At 38.0% G+C, this 18,486-nt stretch overlaps 1 protein-coding gene across 1 annotated transcript; it reads left to right on the top strand.

The window, feature by feature from the left end:
• The first annotated feature begins 2,219 nt into the window (after positions 1-2,219).
• Positions 2,220-18,457, top strand: HSDL2 (hydroxysteroid dehydrogenase like 2). The gene is made up of 11 exons (XM_085311505.1): positions 2,220-2,323; positions 6,048-6,211; positions 6,622-6,720; positions 6,832-6,946; positions 9,538-9,641; positions 10,652-10,750; positions 13,376-13,570; positions 14,119-14,190; positions 14,925-15,122; positions 15,778-15,906; positions 17,112-18,457. Exons 1-11 carry the CDS (start codon positions 2,307-2,309, stop codon positions 17,222-17,224), a joined length of 1,305 nt encoding a protein of 434 aa, XP_085167631.1. The 5' UTR covers positions 2,220-2,306; the 3' UTR covers positions 17,225-18,457.
• Positions 18,458-18,486: the final 29 nt, after the last annotated feature.

An 18,486-nucleotide genomic window follows, 5' to 3' on the forward strand; every position in this document is an offset into this window, starting at 1 on the left:
AAAAAAGCATAGCTTTCAGCAGGTTTTATCTTTGAGTATTTTGCTCCCTGAAATAATTTAGCTATGACTTGATTCTTACTACTTGCTAGCTCCCTCACGCTGGCAAATTCTGTGTTGTCATTTCATTCCTCTGATTTTGTAAATTGTACTGAGAGCAGAAGCACTTTGCATTTCCACTGAAATGTCCTCTAAAACATGGACTYTTTGATGAGAAAAAGAGTATTTAACTAGTGTTAATCCTCAGGCATAAATGCTTCATTTCTCCAGGCTGTTGCTGAAATTCTAAGGTATTATAAGCCTGTGTAACTACCTTGACTTGTAAAGCATGACCGAATTAGATACAGAAATATGAAAAAAAGGGCTTGCCTACAAACACTGCAACTCATCCTTTAAATAGGGAAATCAGAGTAGACCCTAAAGAGACAATGAGTTCAAAATTCACTAAAGTAGAGACAGAATTCTTTGCAAAASTGTATTACCAGGACATAGAGTATCATTTAGTGATGGAAAATATTTCATGTCAGGACTTGATTATACATTTTACTTGTGGGTGTTATGGTCTTCATACAATGAAGTGATGAAGCCATTGGAATGCTAACAAAAGCTCTAATGGATTTAGGTAAAGTTTCCAACTTAAAGCTCCTTCTTTGATCTTATATCAGCTTCTGAAACTTTCATACATTAGTATGAAACTTCATATTTTTCTAACTTAAGATCAATTTACTTTGAAAAACTAAAGCATTTTTTTAGGATATGGAATGTATACAAAGATATGTTTCCATTTCAGTAAAATTATTGCAATCACTTTTATGATGGCTGCAGGGAATAGTGCTTAAAATGGGCAGTGAAGTGACCTGCACTGGAAAATGMTGTTCCTAACTAGATAATGCGTTCTAACAGAATTCTGTATTTTACCTGTACTTATCCTATCTCAGGATTTCACTTTTTTTTTTTTTAACTTATTCAGCAATAATCAAGGAACACTTGCAACTAAGCCAATCATTTCTGAGAAAAAATAATGGAGCTTGATACTAGTCATCCTCCTGTAACAGAGTATCTAAGTCGGCTGAGTAGGAAGGAAAGCATTATTGAAAGTGTACTTCAGAGGTATTCAGAGTAAAGCTATCCAGCCAAAGTGTGAATCAGAGGGAATTTTTAAGGAAGAAAGGCAAGAACTGGCAAGAGTGGTTTTGTAAAATGACACTATCCATCATATTTTTTCTAGAATGACTCTACAGGTTCTACAAAGTGAAATACTGTATGCAAATAGGTTCATYTGTCCATTGGAGTCATACCTTAAAYGGCTACGAAAGCTAGGACTGCTCTGCTAATGTCAGATAAATTCGAACCACAGAAAGGGGCTGTGTTCTAGCATAATTGTCACACTGTCCAGAGCTAAGAGTGATAGTGAGAGGGACAGCTCATCCTGTGCATGGGTCAATTTAGCAGGCACTAGTGCCATGGTACACTTGTGCTCTCCAGCTTGGGTGTCATCTGGAGTGAAAGCAGGGAGCTGTGAGCCAAAAGTGCAAGCATCTGCAAACTGCAGAAAGCCAACATCTCTGATGGCTTATCTTACACATTTGCAAACGCTCCTTGCTTCTCACRTTAAACACCTCCGTACCGATCTTCATATCTCCACATGGAGGCATGGACAGCTCCATCACATAGCTATGGGCCTCACTGCCTTGGAGAAAAACTCACCCTCTGCCCCTCATTTCCTAGGAGGTAAATTGACTGTCCTTGACCAGAAAGGAGCCCCATCACTCAGTTCCCCCATTAAAAAAAAAAAAAAAAAAAAAAAAAAAGACCTGCAGCTCTCCGCATAGGCGCAACTTTAAAGGCAGGTCACTGCATGCTTGGGGCTTACGATCCTGACACGAGAGTATCATGTCACTTCAATTACTGGAGTCTGGAGCAGGGTGGTGCGGGGGAGGGGGCGGGAGGGCTAGTCGCCTGAGGAACTTCTTCCCAGAAAAGCAGCTGCGCGCTCCCCTCTACGCAGGCCGCTAGGAGGGGCTGGAGAGGAAGATGCGCATTCAGATCGCCCAGGGCGGGCTGCGATGCGCGGGCTGCTGCCCGAAGCCCGGCCAACACGCCCAGCTCCCGCGGGGCGGCGGGGGAGGGCCGAGGCGAGGCGAGGCGCGCCCGCGCCGTTCACCTTTGCCCCACTGAGCCGCCCCCTCGCCGGAGCGGCCGTTGGGGCCGTTGGGGCCGTTGGGGGCGGGGCGGGGCGGGGCGGGCCGTCCTGTGACGCGGCCGCCGCTCGCGCCGCCCGGAGCCGAGGCGCCGTTGCCCGCGCCGCCATGCTGCCCAACACGGGGTAAGCCGCCCCTCGTCTCCTGGCCCCGGGGCGCTGCCGTGGCGGGCCCCGCCGTGCCGCCGGGGGTGGGTGAGGAGGGCCGGGAGGCGAGGCGAGGCCGAGGCCCCCGGCCGTCGCTTGTAGGCCACCGAGTGACTCCTCGAGCGCGGGGAGCGGTCGGGGCGTCTTTTTAGGGGCGTTTTCCAGGACGTGCCGCACTGATTTGACAGAAACATCCGTTAATCCTCCCTCCAAACATTCAGCTTGACGTGGGTAGCTTAGCATGGATGTTTTTGGTTTCAGATGGTTTGAGTTCCACAACACTGTTGAAGAGCTAAAGCTGAATTCTTATAATGGAAGTATTTCTTCTGGTTAGAAGTTGTACTAACATCTCATCTCTTATCTCAGCGCTTGAGAGCTGGAGTTGCATGGCATTACTCTTGAGATGACAGGCTTGTAAATTGTTTTTGTTCAGGCAGTCCGATCGACCTAAGTTACTGCGCCAGGATCAGCTGGTTATGATTGTGAAATGCCTGACATCAAAGTATTTTATTGAGGCAGGTTCATCTTTAAGGCAGACTGACTGGAAACAAGGAGATAAGTGTGCAGAGAGAGATTGGTGGAGCTCTTGGAAGACCTTGTGTGGCTTATTAGTCAATATATTTGATTGGAACACTTTACARTAAAAATTGGAAGATTTTTGTCTAAATTGCGTAGCATATCTGAAGTGTAAATGTGTAAAGCTAGTTATCTTCCTAACTKGTAATCACGTTTTCTTCAATATATAATCTAAATTTAGAGGCATTTACTGCTTTTTTACAGAGCCAGTGCTGCTAAGGGCCAGTAAGTTGGCATTRTTTGTTCCTGTAAGTTGTAAATAGGAGTATTTGGTAAATTCTTTACATACCTCTAAGTAAGTTGTAAAAAGTATTGTTGATGTAGCCAGCAGATTTCTGTATCATCAGTGTGCCTACTGGGAMAGGAACTCACCTTGATTTTTTTTTCAGATCCCTGAGATTGCAGGGCATAGAGGTGAATTTGACATTTTCTGTCTTGTTGCTAGAATTCAGCTGAAGTGGAAGCAAGTAAGATTCAACCTTCGCAATGCAGTTCATATGCAATTTTAGACTTGAACATGCTTTAAAATTTCATCCAGCTATTTGACTGTTAAGTACATTAGAAAGTAAATCCTGAATCTTGTAAGTTTATCACCGTGTTTAACATGGTAAAATGCTTTAAATTTTTTGCAAGGCCTTGCACTTTTGGTGACACAGAATAAATACTCGAAGAGATTGGTGCATTTGRCTTTGCAGATACTATTACACCAAGTTGAAGAGGATAAATAAGACTTCTTGAGTGAGAGGTGATTAATAATAAACTGAGAAAGAAGCAAATATGCTTTAAAATAAACAGGAGTATGAGAGTATGAAATCAGCTCCACATCTCAGAGAGAATGAAGTGAAAGTGAACTTTTCCTATTAGTAGATCATTGCTTATTTTGGTGAATGCTATTTCTATTGGCTGKTAGGACAGAACTGGAGATAATGGAGCTAGAATTAAAGGAAAAAACCTCCACAGAGTGAATGTTGTTGGTGGTGATCTGTGAGCCTAGGGAGAAGAGGCAGGTTTATGTAGAGGGAAGGTTTATGTGAAGAAGGAATTGCACAGAAGAGCTGCAAGCAAGGGTCATGGCCACCCAAAACACTCAAGGGTATCTTGTGAAGTCTCTAGTCCAACCTCACTTTCAAAGCAGGGCCAGCTGTCAGATCAGACCAAGTTGCTCAGGGCTTTTTCCAGTGAGGACTTGAAAACCTCCAGGAATAGAGATGGCACAGCCTCTCTGGGCTCCTGTTCCACTGTTTGATTATCCTTGTGGGATAAGCAGTCTAAACCTCTCCAGTGCAAGTCTGTCAGCTTTCAGTTTGAAAGAGCCAACAGTCCCTTATCCTGTTACTCTGCACCATTTTGAAGAACCCAGTTCTATCTCTTCAGTCACCTTCTCACAGGTACAAGGAGGCTGCTGTTTGGTCCTTACAAAGCTGTCTCTTCTGTAGGCTGAGCAAGCCCAGGTCTCCACCTCTCCTTACATGACAAGTTTTACAGCCCCCAGCTGTCTTCATCTCYTACTGCTGAACTTGCCCTCATCTGTTATCAGCAATTTTAACTGATGGGCCCAGAATTGGAGGCAGTATCTAGGTGTGGTCTTAACAAGTGCTGAATAGAGGGGGATAATCCTTTCGTTTGATCTGCTGGCTATACTCTTGCTACAGCCCATGCTGCTGCTGGTTGCTTTGCTGCCAGGGCGCATTGATTTATGCTCAGATTGGTGTCTGCCAAGCCCSCTAGGGCCTTTTTAGGCTCCCTGGCTGCTTAGTCCTCAATCTGTACCATTGCAGGGGCTCTCTTCCCAGATGCAGGACTGCATTTGTCCTTGAATTTCATGAGGTGTCTTGTCAATTTTGAACAGACTGCAGAGGTCGCTCTGGATGGCAGCCCTGCCCTTAAGCATTATGATTGTTTCASACCAGGGGTGCTTTTTCACCTCCTTTAGGCCACTGATAAGATGTTGAACAGGACGGGTCCCAGGATATGTCGCTTTGATACCCCATACTGGCCTCCAGGCAGAATGAGACTTACCAACAACCATTGTACTCTGAGCTCAACCATCCATCTATTTTTTTTACATATCTGGCCTTCCACTTATCCAGACCATGGTGTCTTAACTTGGATACAAAAAAAATTTGAGAAATGGAGTTGAAATCCTTGCTAAAGTAAATAGCATTTACTACTGTCCCTTTCACCACAAATTCTTTCATTTTATTGTAGAAGGAAGTCAGGTGGGTCAAGTGTGATTTATCCTTACCTATATTTATGATGACARTTTCCAGTCATCTTGTTTAATATGCTCCACAGGGACTTGATCCGTGATTTTCCCAAGGGCCCGAATGAGGCTGACCTCATTGTTCCTTAAACTGTGCTTTTGGGCTCTTTTGAAGACGAGTGTAATATTTGCTTTCCTCTAGTTGTTCTTCAAAAATTCAGTGATGTTGTGTGTTTGTAAGCCACATATCCTTCTGAAACTCTAAAACTTGTTATTTTTTTCCCAAAGATTTTTATTGAATCAGTTTTTTTGGTTAGGTTAAGTGTAGTTACTGGGAAACTGCTGAATTTAGTGTAGAAAWTTTTAAATAAATAATCGCTATTTCTGAAAATGAAGCTAATACATTTTTGACTCTTGTGTTTGCCACACTGCATGGACTTCATGATTGTGGATTTGAACTTTATATCATGTTAAGGCATTGGTTCTTTGTGTTCAGAATACTGGGATATGTAAAATAGAGTGCTATGTAACCATTGTAGCAGTAGAATCTCAGGTTTCATTTTCACAGTCTACACTCCTTTTTCATTGTTGTAGAACTCTAGTAACTCAGTTGTAAACAGTGTGTTGAACCGTTTCACAAATGGGGGAGAAGTAATTGGGTACCCTGTATAATCATCCTGCTTTACAGAGCTTATAAACTTAGAAAGTCCTTTTATCTTCAGAAGTGATGTAAGACTGTACTGCACTCTAGCTTCATCCACTTCTTCGGAATTTTTGGGATATTTTCGTAGTAAAATGATGAAGAAAATGAATTGGTTGGAAAACCGTACCCATTATTTTTGTCATATAAGAGCACTGACAGGCAATGATTTACAGGGCTTTATTTTGTTTTTTCTTTACTCCTCTTTCCTCATTCATTTGCAGGAAATTGGCAGGATGCACGCTCTTCATCACGGGTGCAAGCCGGGGCATTGGCAAAGCCATTGCTTTGAAAGCTGCCAAAGATGGTGCAAATATTGTGATAGCTGCCAAGACGGCTGAACCTCATCGTACTCTTCCAGGAACTATTTACACTGCTGCGGAAGAGAGTAAGTTATAATAGATCAGGWTGGATTTCAGTTGCTGGATTCAATTTGTGTCTTAGCTTAATTTTCATATATGATTCTCTGATCACCTTTAATAAAATAAGCCTAATGCTTCTCCTACCACCCAAGAGTGCTGTGACATATCAAAATATTACTTTAGTGAAGGGTGTGTGTGAGTGTGTGTACCATATCCATTCTCAGTGTTAGGATATGGTTTTGGCTTTTCTGTTCTTTAAGAAACATGTAAAAAAAAATAATATCAGCCTGTAATACTCGGACAAAGTCACAATTTGAGAGTATGATTTTCACTGTCTTCTTGAAACACTTTGTTGGATGAGATATTCTTAGTAGTTTTGTGCTTTTTGTTCRGTTTGAGAGCAAATTTTTAAATGTCTTATTTTCTAACGGCACAGTTGAAGCAGCTGGAGGAAAGGCACTGCCGTGCGTTGTTAATGTGAGGGAAGAAGAGCAAATTATTAATGCTGTGGAGAAAGCTGTGAAGACTTTTGGAGGTATGCTAGGGTGTGGGGAGAAGGTACTTGTTAACAGGCAGACTTCTTAAAATTCTTAGAAAACATTCTTAAAATGTTGATGTGAGACTTCTTTTTTTTTAAAAAAAACAGGCATTGATATTTTGGTGAACAATGCAAGTGCTATCTCTTTGTCTGGCACTTTGGAAACAGAAACGAAGAAGGCCAATCTTATGATGGATGTCAATGTACGAGGAACCTACCTTACGTAAGTGCTGGGAGAGRGAAACAGTAATCATTACAGCGAACATGAACGCGATCATTACCTCRGTTTATGCAGGAATTTGTATGTCTGTCTCACTAGCCTGGTGTTTGAGTGAAAGTATTGTACAGAATCACAGAAAATTGTTCGGTTACCGACTGATTCATTTGAAATTTAACATTTAGAAGAATTAATTGGCATCTGATAGCTAGAACAAGTAGTTAGTGTGGAAGAAACGTTGCTCTTCAGAGGAGTTGTCAATGACGTTGTTCCTCCAAATTATGCACTTATTTTAATAGTAATTATTAAATAGTTAATAATAGTAATTACTTAATAGTAATTATTAGTAAATCTRGACCTTACTACTGTTGTCGCTGAAGATTCGCAAGCCCTTCCTATATAGGTAGCATACAGATAGGCTAGTATATTTCTGCCAAATGGAGTTCCAGGTTGGCTTTGCTAAATGTTGTCTGTTTTCTTCTTTCATTGCAAGTAAAATGATTAACTACTTGTAAATTTGCAATGTATTCTTTGTCAGCTTCTTTTTCCTAATTTTCTTTCTGGTCTCGAGAGACATCAAATAACATAAAAGAGAAATAAGAAAGACGATCTAAAGTGTTTGCCACTTGTTTCGAGCTTATTGATTCTACTAAACGTTACGAAGACTTGATWTCACAATTCATGTGGCCCTTATTTTACTTTCTTTTTTGCAAATGGGTTCATTAAGGAGTCATTTTTAGATGCTTTTTTTTTTTAAAAAAATAATTTTAGATGCATTTTTTTAAAGCTGCTCTGAGCAAAACCTAAAACCTTGTTTTTAACAGGGCTGTATTAACAAATTCTCTAGGATAATGCTGATTCTCTACTTTAAATTGTTACTTGATGTGATCAAGATCTCTTATATCAGTTTGATCTAGAATATCATCTGTCATTTTAGTTCATAAAGATGAATCTCGTTATCAGACATTACGATTATATTCCTTAAAGTTTTGCTGTTTTAAAAACAGTGAAAGAACTTGCCATTGAAGTAGTTAAAGAATACGTGTGCGTTGTGGTACTCTTCTAAACCAAAAAGACACTTGGTATGTAGAGAGTGAATGAGAGAGAGAGAAATGTTCTTGTAGAGTTTGATTTCTTCCTTCCATCCTGTGTTGTCTACTTCTGAGACTCTGTGAGTGTATGTGGTTCTGTGATCACAAGGGAAGATTGTCTTTGGAACTTGGTATTTGAGAAGGGCCTCTTACTAGAGGTATTGTTATTGGCAAGCTCTTTTTTTTTTTCCCTTAACAGGGGCAGTCACTTACTTGATGGTGACATCTAGCTATTCCAAATTAGAGGAGAARACTTGAAGTCATCTTTTGTTTGAATACCCCTCTGCCTTAAAAAAAAGAGGGAAAAAAAAAAAAAAAAACATGTTGCTGCAAATGGAAAAATACACAAAAGACTAATGCCTCTCATGGAAAGTTACAGATGGCCTTTGTCATATAGGCCATATAATCATCAGTTGGGAAAACTTAACCAAGCATTTCAGCCTTTCATTCATCTTCCTTTGTATGTAGATTCTGTCAGTAATTTGAAGAGAGTTGTTGTCAATTTAATGTTGAAAGTACTATGCTTGCTAGAAAAAAAAGTGAGGTTTTTTTTGTCTGTTTGGAAGAGGAATGGAGGACATCTCGTCTTACAGAATATACCTGTTGGAATGTTGTCAGCTTGTGTGCATTGAGCAAATATGAAACTTTTGTTAGTAAATGTCACACTTCGTTGCAGTGCGTTTGAGTAAGTGATAAAAGGTGGCATTTATTTTAATGACTTTACAGTTGTAGATATTGCTTCTATGGCTGTCAGTATGCATGCATCCTGCTGAAATGTGTAAATAGCAAGTAGGCAATATAGTCCACTGCAGTCCTGTCCTTCCTGTGAATCTCGATTAAAAACTTGTTTGATTTCCAGCAGAGATCAAATGTAGACATGCACCCTAGTTGTAGAATTGAAGTCAAGTGACAGTTTCTTACAAAGTGAAAGCTGTGATTTACAAGAACATGTTCCTCTTTAAYACTGTAAATTTTAAGTTAAATGAAATAGATGACTCTTCCAGTCAGCAGAGAACAGGTTTTCAGTTTTGTTTGGAATGTTTGTAATAACCTTTCTTTATACACTATTATTTCTATAGTGTGCTTTTAAAGAAGAAATGTATGTAGAGGCAGAAGAGGAGATGTATTTATGGCTAAAAGATGCACTGCGTTGATAGTTTGACTTGGTCCCTTATTTGGTTTTGTTACATCTACCAGAAGTATTATAAGGAGATTATGGCTTCTGAGCATTTGGAAATTTTGCATTTAGTATGTGCAGCAGCACTATTTGGAAGATGTGGCTCTGTTCTTTGGTGTGAGTTCTATGCCTGGGATAAATGAAATAGAATAAATTTTTTTTACTGTTGTTGTTCTTTGTATGAGTTAATCATGAGTAGTATGAGGACATTTTCTTAGCTTGGTGCAGAACCTTTGCATAAATGAAGATAGTAGTATGTCTAATAGAATGTTTTTGCTGTCTTCTGTAAAATAAGAGATTATTGACTTGTTCTGACATCCATCTTTTAGGTCTAAAATATGCCTTCCTCATTTGAGAAAGAGTAAGAATGCCCATATCCTGAACCTCAGCCCACCTCTTAATCTGAATCCTATCTGGTTCAAAAATCACTGTGGTAAGTAGTGTTCAATCTTTTGATTTTATTAATCTTCTGATAATCACATAAAAACATGGTGAAATGTGCAGGAATGACAGCCCAGAATGACAGATCTTGTATTTTTAACTATAAATATGTACTGACACTAATGTTTTCCCAGTATGTTCTGTGCCTCACCAGAAAGCAATTGTTTTGGGAGGAAGTAGTGCAGGTTTCATGGCCCAGTATGTCCTTTCAGTTTTCAAGAAAGCTATGTAGGTAAGAGTAGGTCTTTTTTCTGGGGAATTTTGAAACTTCAAAATGGTGTCTGTTGCAAATAGATATAGAAAATCAAAATCTTAGAGCTTTCTTACTGCTTCAGTTTTGCATTTGATTTATTAGAGATAAAACTCAAAGGTTATATTGTTAAATGAAAAGTAATTTTGAGGAGGGAACAAGACCCTCTTGTTTTGAGTTTAAAACATATGATGTTAATTTCAAACCTGTAAACACCTTTCAATTTTGGACAGTTGACATCATAAACTTCCACAGCAAGACCCAGTTCTTTTTCCCCAAATTTTCCCTTCTGAAAAATGGTAAGAAAGATATAAGGGTGTTTTTATGTTTTTGGTTTTTATTTATTTTTTTTAATCCCTCCCCCCCCCCCAAATATTAGGTTGGTCATAAGCAGTTAATATGCCTTGGGTCTCTGGAAAAGTTTGAGAACTCTGTTAGAGTGCTGTGAGTAAATGCACACAAAAAAGCCTGTGCAGTTAAACTTCAGTCATTGTTTTGGTTTGTTTATAAAAAAATAATAATTACATATTTCTCATTTTAGTCCTAGTGAAAGAAAAGATGGCAGACTAGTTCATGTCTGGTGGTGTGTGCATGTATATTTTTAGTATAGAAATACACTGTTTTGTCCTAAAAGACTTAGTTTTCTTYATGAACAAATAATTTGACTTTTCTGTCCTCTATAATTAAAGGTTTGAACACAGTCAATTTTTGTCGTACTAAATACTTTCTTTTTTTAATACTTCTTGTCTTAGCTTATACCATCTCTAAATATGGGATGTCCATGTGTGTTTTGGGAATGGCAGAAGAATTTAGAGGAGAGGTTGCTGTCAATGCTTTATGGCCTAAAACAGGTGATCTTTTTTTTAAATGATAACTAATTTTTGTATTTTATCTTCTATGACTTGATTTATCTGGCTTTGAATATACTTTTATTCTGAAGTTGATTCAGGACACTGAATAGTTCTTTAGCATATTCTTTGTTCCTCTCACACAGGTGTTTTGTATTTGAAGTTTTCAAATACACTTGTAGACAATTGCCACTTTAATCCAAATTTATCTTTGGCTAAATTGCAATCCCTTCAGCCCCTTCATTTGGCTGAAGCCATTGGCTTGCCTATGTTCCCTCTCACATGCCCTGAGTTTTGGGTTGTATATAATCACAAACATACTTAGGTGTTTATATTAATATATATCAAATATCTGTGTATGTAGCACTATTTAGAAATTCTTGCTGTTCAGAGTGCAACTGACACACTTTGGTGGATGCGTTAAAAAAAAAATGTGTAAATTTTTGCATACTCTTCCAGCAGATGTTTTTTTAGAACCCTCTGACATTGTTTGCTGGTCATAGGAATTTGGAGAGCTTTGGAGAAGGAGAAAAGCATGACATTCCCATGTCATGTAAACTTAGGTTTGCTGTCAGTGAGGACTGGAGCCTGCAGCTTAGGTTTTCTAGTCAGTTGTTTGCCAAAATAAGCCAGTCTGTTTATCCCAGATACATGTTGCCCAGAGAGGTTGTGGAGTCTCCTTCTCTGGAAATCTTCAAGGCCCGCCTGGATGCAACCCTGTCTAACATGCTCTAGGTGACCCTGCTGAGCAGGGAGGCTGGACTAGATGATCTCCAGGGGTCCCTTCCAACCTTACTTATTCTRTGATTCTATGTATGTGCAAAAATGATACTGATATTAAAATTGGAGGGAAATCCTGTCCTTTAATAATGTAAGCCCAGTCCTTTTGTTAGAAGATGTTAYAACAAAAGAGCTTATTCCATTAACCAGTGGAGCTTCCTTTAAAGGATAGGAATTACTAACATGAAATGAGATCTTCTGGTGTTAGCTGTCTAGTACAAGAGATGATACCAGATCTACCCAGATGCATTTTAACAGTCTCCTGTTGGTAGCTGCAGACCCCTCATAACTTCTAGTTGGAAAAAAACTGATTTGCTTTATTTAAAATGAGGAATATTAGCAAAAGTTATGATTTCAGTCAAAACCAGCTTAGTTTCTGTGATTAATACTCTAGGTGGTACTCAAACATTTGGGTTAGCATGTCTGACAGACCTAGTGACCTTTCTCATTGGTCAGGATGCTTTCATCCTAGACTCTACCAGTAAGGAATACCTTGTAACCATGTATTTTATTTATATAAATATTTTGATGAGGGATTGACTTTTTTACAAGATAAATTATATGGGTACAGAACCTGCATGTACATCATGCTTGATTCTGTTGTGTGAAAAGTAGATGAATTTTAAGAATTAAAAAATGCAAAACGCTACACATTACATCTTTGCGCTATTTCCCCCTGTAGCCTACATATTTATTCTTATAATTTCTGTTCATTCAATTATTCCAGATTGGAGGAGCTAAGAGAATATGTTGCTATGATGCATCAGACATGTTTTCTACGCAATGCCTGTTCTTTGCATGTGAAAGGATGTTGTAATCATTTCTGCATCAAAGCTGCCATTACTTTGTATGGAGTGCAAGCACTAAAAGGAGGACAAAAGTTACTTAAAATCTGGTTTATCTTTCCATTCCCAGGACCTGCCAGCCTCAAATTTAGGAAAAGATTTGTGAATCTGCCCCAAAACATACTGGGGAGGGGCAGAGTGTGTTGGATCTTGAGGTGTAAATGGGAAGAAGTCAGGAAGCAAAACTGCATGATGGAAAGCCAATAACATGGCAGATACCAGAAGCTGGAACCAAACAGCCTTTTTTGTGGAAGAGAATGAAAGTAAAATGAAATAGGTGTCTCAATTTGAAAGAGCAAATTGAAGGCTTGATTCATACATGCCTCGTGTTGATTTCTCTATGAGGAAAAATGAAGAAGACAATGGAACAGTTCAGTAGTTAGTAGAATTGGTTCATTACAGAACCAAAAGCGTAAGAGATGTGGAGATTGGCCTTTCTGTGGAAGATTGAACAAGTTATTAAAGTTTTTTCTGTGCAGTTTCTCATCTTTAATTTACAGAGACATTGCTGTCTCAGAAGAGTTACTGCAAGGTTAAAATTAAGCCAGGAGACATTCAGACATTCAGCATGATTATCACTGAATAAAACACCTTTTTTTTTTTTTTTTTTTTTTTTTATAAATCAGTGATTACTGATATCATGCATTCACTCTGAGAAAGATAGTTATTCTGTTAGTTTTTCCTGTCCTGAATAACCTGGAAGAAATCCATGAGAGAAAAAGACTTGTGCAGATAACATGTGCATTGATAGAGGGAGAGTGGGACATGAAYGTCCTAAGAATATTTTGCCATTATTCCCCCTTTTGGTTCGGAAAATAGCCTTCTTTTTTCACTTGTACTTGAATTATTTGTTAGTTGGTAGTATTTCATAGCTTTGTCTTCTATGATTTCCTTTCTTATGCAAGAAAAATAATGTTTGTTAACCTTTCAGTTGAGAGATGGGACTGTGACATCAATGTTTTCTTTTTGTTTTCTTTGTTTTCTTTTTCTCTGAACTTCCTAGCCATTTATACAGCTGCTATGGATATGCTGGGAGGAAGTGGAGTAGAAAAGCAGTGCAGAAAAACGGACATCCTTGCAGATGCTGCATATTGCATTTTAACAAAACCAAAAAGTTTCACTGGAAACTTTGTTATTGATGAAACTCTCTTGAGAGAAGAAGGAATTAAGAATTTTGATGTCTATGCAGTTGCACCAGGTAAAACAGTTAAAGTTGAGAAGTTCAGCAATAAAGGCTTTTCTGGGGAAAGAATTTATTTATTTATTTACTTTGTTCTCAGAGGCTCTTAAATTAGTTCTGCAAAAAAATACTTTTGCCTCAAGTTTCAGAAAATGTATTTCTGGGAAGTGCAGGTCAGTCCACTAAGGCTGTAATCATTAAGTGCCCGTTAAATTAACAAAACAAGTCCATTAAGAAGGAGGAAATGCACTGTAAATGRTTATATTATTATTTACCAGCTGGTGAGATCATTTCTCTTGTTCTTCAGATAGTCTTTATTGCAAACTTGAGAGACTTCTCATTCTAATTTGAAATGAATCAAAATCTAACAAAACAAGCATATAGCTGTGCTGTACAGCTGGCCTGTCTTTCCTTCAGACTGTAGTTTTATTCATTACAGACTTGGATTTATTTTCGTACAGAATGGATTCTTGCTTGTACTGTTCATCTTTACTTGGACTTTCTCTCTCTCTCTCTCTCTCTCNTTTTTTTTTTTTTTTTTTTTCTTTCCCTCCTCTCCCCTTTAGGTCACCCTCTGTTGCCTGACTTCTTCTTGGATGTTGAACCTGATGTGATAGCAATGAAACTAGAACAGCACGGTAGGAAAAGCACTATGTGCAGAAGTTGATCGTTGACTATTACATCTGATCATAATTAATGCCATTTATATTTCAATTCTTTATTTCCTCACAAACACTTGGACTCAATTTGAGTTAGCTGACAAAACCCTTTTCTTGTTTGGGGTGCATAATTTATGGAAGTTTTGYGGTGTCTCTGTACTTAATATTAGGAAAGAATGTTACCTTCCAAAGGACTTTGAAACATTCATCATATAAAATAAGTGCCTTATTTTAAAGAATTCTTTTTTGACCATCTAAATTTCAGTAGTATGAAAGTCACAGGTAAATGTTGCTGGGCAAAGAACTAAGTAGCAAAAAGCACATTTTGCAGAAAGCTCATATGATGTGTCGTATTTTTCCAAAAAACATGAAGCAGAGCRTCCATTGCTTCTTAGATGAAAGTTGAACAATTGTAAATGTCTCACAGATGAAATAGAACATCTTTAAAAAAAATCATTGGTTTTACTGTTTTGAAAGCTGTAGTTTGACAGCTGGAGAGCAAAAACAAATAAGAATTCTGAATGGGTTTTACAAGAGTGCCAAAATATAGGTAGCAGAAAGGTAGAAGGAGGCTACATTTGAACAGATTACCTCCCTTACCTTAAATATTAGAACATCACCAGTGGTCAAGGTAGTTAAATACATACTTTATAAACAGACTTTTCTAAAGAATATTTTGCATTTTACAGAGRAAAATAATCTATTTCTTGTAGGTACTTCTCAAGTATTCAAAGAGGAAAAGAAATCAAGCCGACCCAAGCATGAAGGACCAGATGGAGCTAAGGTTAATTTAGAATCTGCTTCAGCCAAGCCACTGAGTCCTGTTGCAGAAACATTTAAAGTTATTCAGGGAGCAATAAGTGAAGAATTTGTGAAAGCTATTCAGGGTGTCTTTCAGTTTGAATTATCTGGTAAGACTTTCATTTATTAAATCTTCACATGCTCACATTTATAGCAAAATGCATTTGATGTTTTCATATAGAAACATTCATCTTTTAAAGCTGATTGAGAAACAAAACGTCTTTTGTCCCACTGTGTTAAGCTATTTCACAGGACCRGCTTCAGTGAATGAAGGAATTGCTGCTCCTGACATATAACTAATAGTTTCTGATTTTTCTCCACATCTGTTTGGTTTGGGGAGGGGGTGGGAGTGGTGCCATTTTTTTCTGCTATTCTTTTGTTTGTTTTACACACAATGTATGTGTGCGGTGTGTGTTCACAGACTTTGTCAGAATGCTGGACGTGGTACACAGAGTTAGATTGATGATAYGTTGGTATTACTTAGTAGGTCTGGGGATATGTTAAGTGCCAGCTGCCAGTAGTTCTTCCAGCAAGCTGCTCCCTTTGGGTTCTTCTGCCTGTGTCCTGTGGTACATGGTATTATAGGGCATCTGCCAAAGATTGGCTTTGTCTGTATAGAAAGTGTGGGGAAAGTGCTAACTTCTTGCAAAGCACCTTCAGGGTAAATTATGCCAAACGTAAGGATAAAATAAATGTCTGACCCATGGTAAAGAGTAAACCACAATGCTCTTTCCTGCACTGTCATATATTCATTATTCTGTTCAGGTGATGATGGAGGCACTTGGTATATTGACCTTAAAAAYAAAGGTGGGAGCGCTGGTTGTGGCAAACCTCCTGTAAAGGCTGATGTAGTTATGAGCATGTCAAGTGCTGACTTTGTGAAAATGTTCACAGGTGAGTAGCAAATACATTTAACAAAATGGATGCAGTTACTTGTGCCTAGAAGTCATTCACACGATTGATTAATTGACAGCCTTCCCTCTTATGGGGATTCTATACTTGGATGAGATTTAGGCTTTTTGTGTCTCACGTGAAAGTAGGAGGTAACTCCTTTTATCTTAATTCTTACACTCTGAGAACAGAAAGAGGATAAAAGTTTTTATTGCTCTACTAAGTACCTATAAAAACTTTTGTAGTGAATGCAGCTTCAGAAAGGATTTAGTGAAGCTGTTGAGCTTTTTTCCCACACATCTGTTATTTTCCCTGCATATTCTGAATATGTATGCTGCTTCTAGAGAGTGTACAAAGCATTTGCTTTGTTCAGATGCACTGATACGTTGATAAAAGCAAACAATGAAATGTTTCATTTTTGCATTCATACTTTAAATTTCTATTGTTGTTGATAAAATAACAAATAGTCTCCTTTCATGCCACCAAATTTAATTTCTGCTAAATAAAACTAATAAATAAGATGGTTTTGTTCCACAATTTGGTAGCAAAATATATTGGTTTGTTTCTTTTCCCTTCTCCCCAAGGTCTTGTTCAGTTGAGATCACTTGTAATCTRATCTTCAGTTAAATGATAGCATACAAAAGCTGATGCAATTTTGCAATTTCAATGAATTTATTTCAGTTCTAGAAAGGATTTTAATGGTGAAAACTTATTATGTCCAACGAGGAGTGGTGTCACCCTTTTTGTTGTGTTAAGTGACTATACTTTTTCGTAACTCTGATTTCCAGGTTTATCACTATTCAAAACAGTTCTGAACCTCCTTTGGCAAAACTTAAAACAGAAGATAATAGATAACTCATAGTAAAGGAAGTTATCCATTAAGTAAGTTAAAAATTAGTGAAGTCCTTCAAAAATACCTTTAAAAATGGTGTAGAGAAGCAAATTCTACTTCAGTTAATCAGCCTSAACCCTTTCAGCAAAGGCTTTCAGTGCATTTTTATATCAGATACAAGTGGAAATACTTTGTTGGACTAAGACATTTGAGAGAGATAAGATTTAATGAAAGAGTATGATTTAGCATTTTTAATATGCGGATAGAAATACCAAATATATATCAAAGAGGAATGTTTAAAGAACTGTTAGATTTTATTGTGATATTACTGTTTCCTGTATGACTGTTTACTCATGACTCTATTTCTTCTTTTTAGGTAAACTAAAGCCAACCATGGCCTTCATGTCAGGAAAATTAAGGATTAGTGGTAACATGGCATTAGCAATGAGGCTGGAAAAGGTGCTGGTACAGTTCAACTCCAAACTGTGAGGGGAAAGGCTTACTAGTAGAACATCAGCCTTTCAAATAAAACTTCGGTGCTGTTTTAAAATGCTAATTCTTGCTTTGATACAGTGTAATAAGCATGTATAAAATGTGAAATTCTTAGAGAAGAAATAGCTCACTCTGATTAAGACAAGAAGGTGTTTGTGGTTATACAAATTCCTTCTCCAGAATACATGTAGTAGGCTGGAAATACTTCCTTTTCTTCTACTTTTCCTCAGGATCATTTTGAATCATGGTTGTTACCTTTGTAATGAGGGACATCTGAAGTGGATTTTCTTCCTAATTGCACACATGACCCACAAAAAAACAAAAATAAGCAAATGCCAGACTGCAGATCTGCCTATATGATGTAAGTGTCACGCAGAGATTCCTGAACTGGCTTGGAAATGGAAGCAATATTGCCACTTTAGGGAGCTAAATATCCCTATCAAAAGGCTGCCTTATTAACTTTTTTGCTTTCCTGGGTTTGCTACCTTCCCTGGTTCTCATACCTCTGGATTGCACTGGGTTGTGCTGCACAGACGTACCCTGGGTGATATGCAAGTGTTCTTTCTGTACAAAAGCTGTATGCTTTCTGCCACATATAGTCAAAGGACTGTGAAGTGCCATAAAGAAAAAAGAATGGGCTGGGATTTTTTAATTAATGTACCAAGTAGCCTCCTAAGCTAATGTGATTATTCTGGCAACATAGCATTTCTTGTGTTCTCAGTATTATAATCTGAATTTAAGATGAACGTTCCATCCAAATTCAGGAATCACTCCTATTTGCAGTGTGCCCAGAAGGACTCTCAGATTTTGTTATTAGGTATCAAAATGTTATTCCAGTCACTTAGCAGTATTTTTAAAGGGAATATTTTAAACACAATGCTTTTTCTGCTAAAAATTGTATTTTTAATATGTTGAAGTGTTCATCAAGGTGTGTACTTGTTAACAGTGAACTGGAGGAAAAGATACCATACAGCACATAGGACTAAACTGTCAAGAGACCTTTGGTTCATTCATGTTTCTGCCTTTGGCCTGCTGGATGATGTTGGATAAATGTCTTTGCCTCCAGCTACCTCACCTTCTATCTGAAAAACAAGATGTTTATGCCTCTTTCTAAAATGCACTTCAAGTAAAAACAATGCTTAAGACTTGAGTGGTATTGTTATGCTAAATGAGGAACACTTTGTTTTTCTTTTTAACTTTCTATAACAATTAAAAGAAAATATCCCAAAATTCTAATGTTTCAAGAATATTTTTTCATT

Source organism: Rhea americana, unplaced genomic scaffold, assembly GCF_003343005.1.
Source record: "Rhea americana isolate MKP2758 unplaced genomic scaffold, rheAme1 scaffold_342, whole genome shotgun sequence".
In the NCBI taxonomy this organism is placed as follows: domain Eukaryota; kingdom Metazoa; phylum Chordata; class Aves; order Rheiformes; family Rheidae; genus Rhea; species Rhea americana.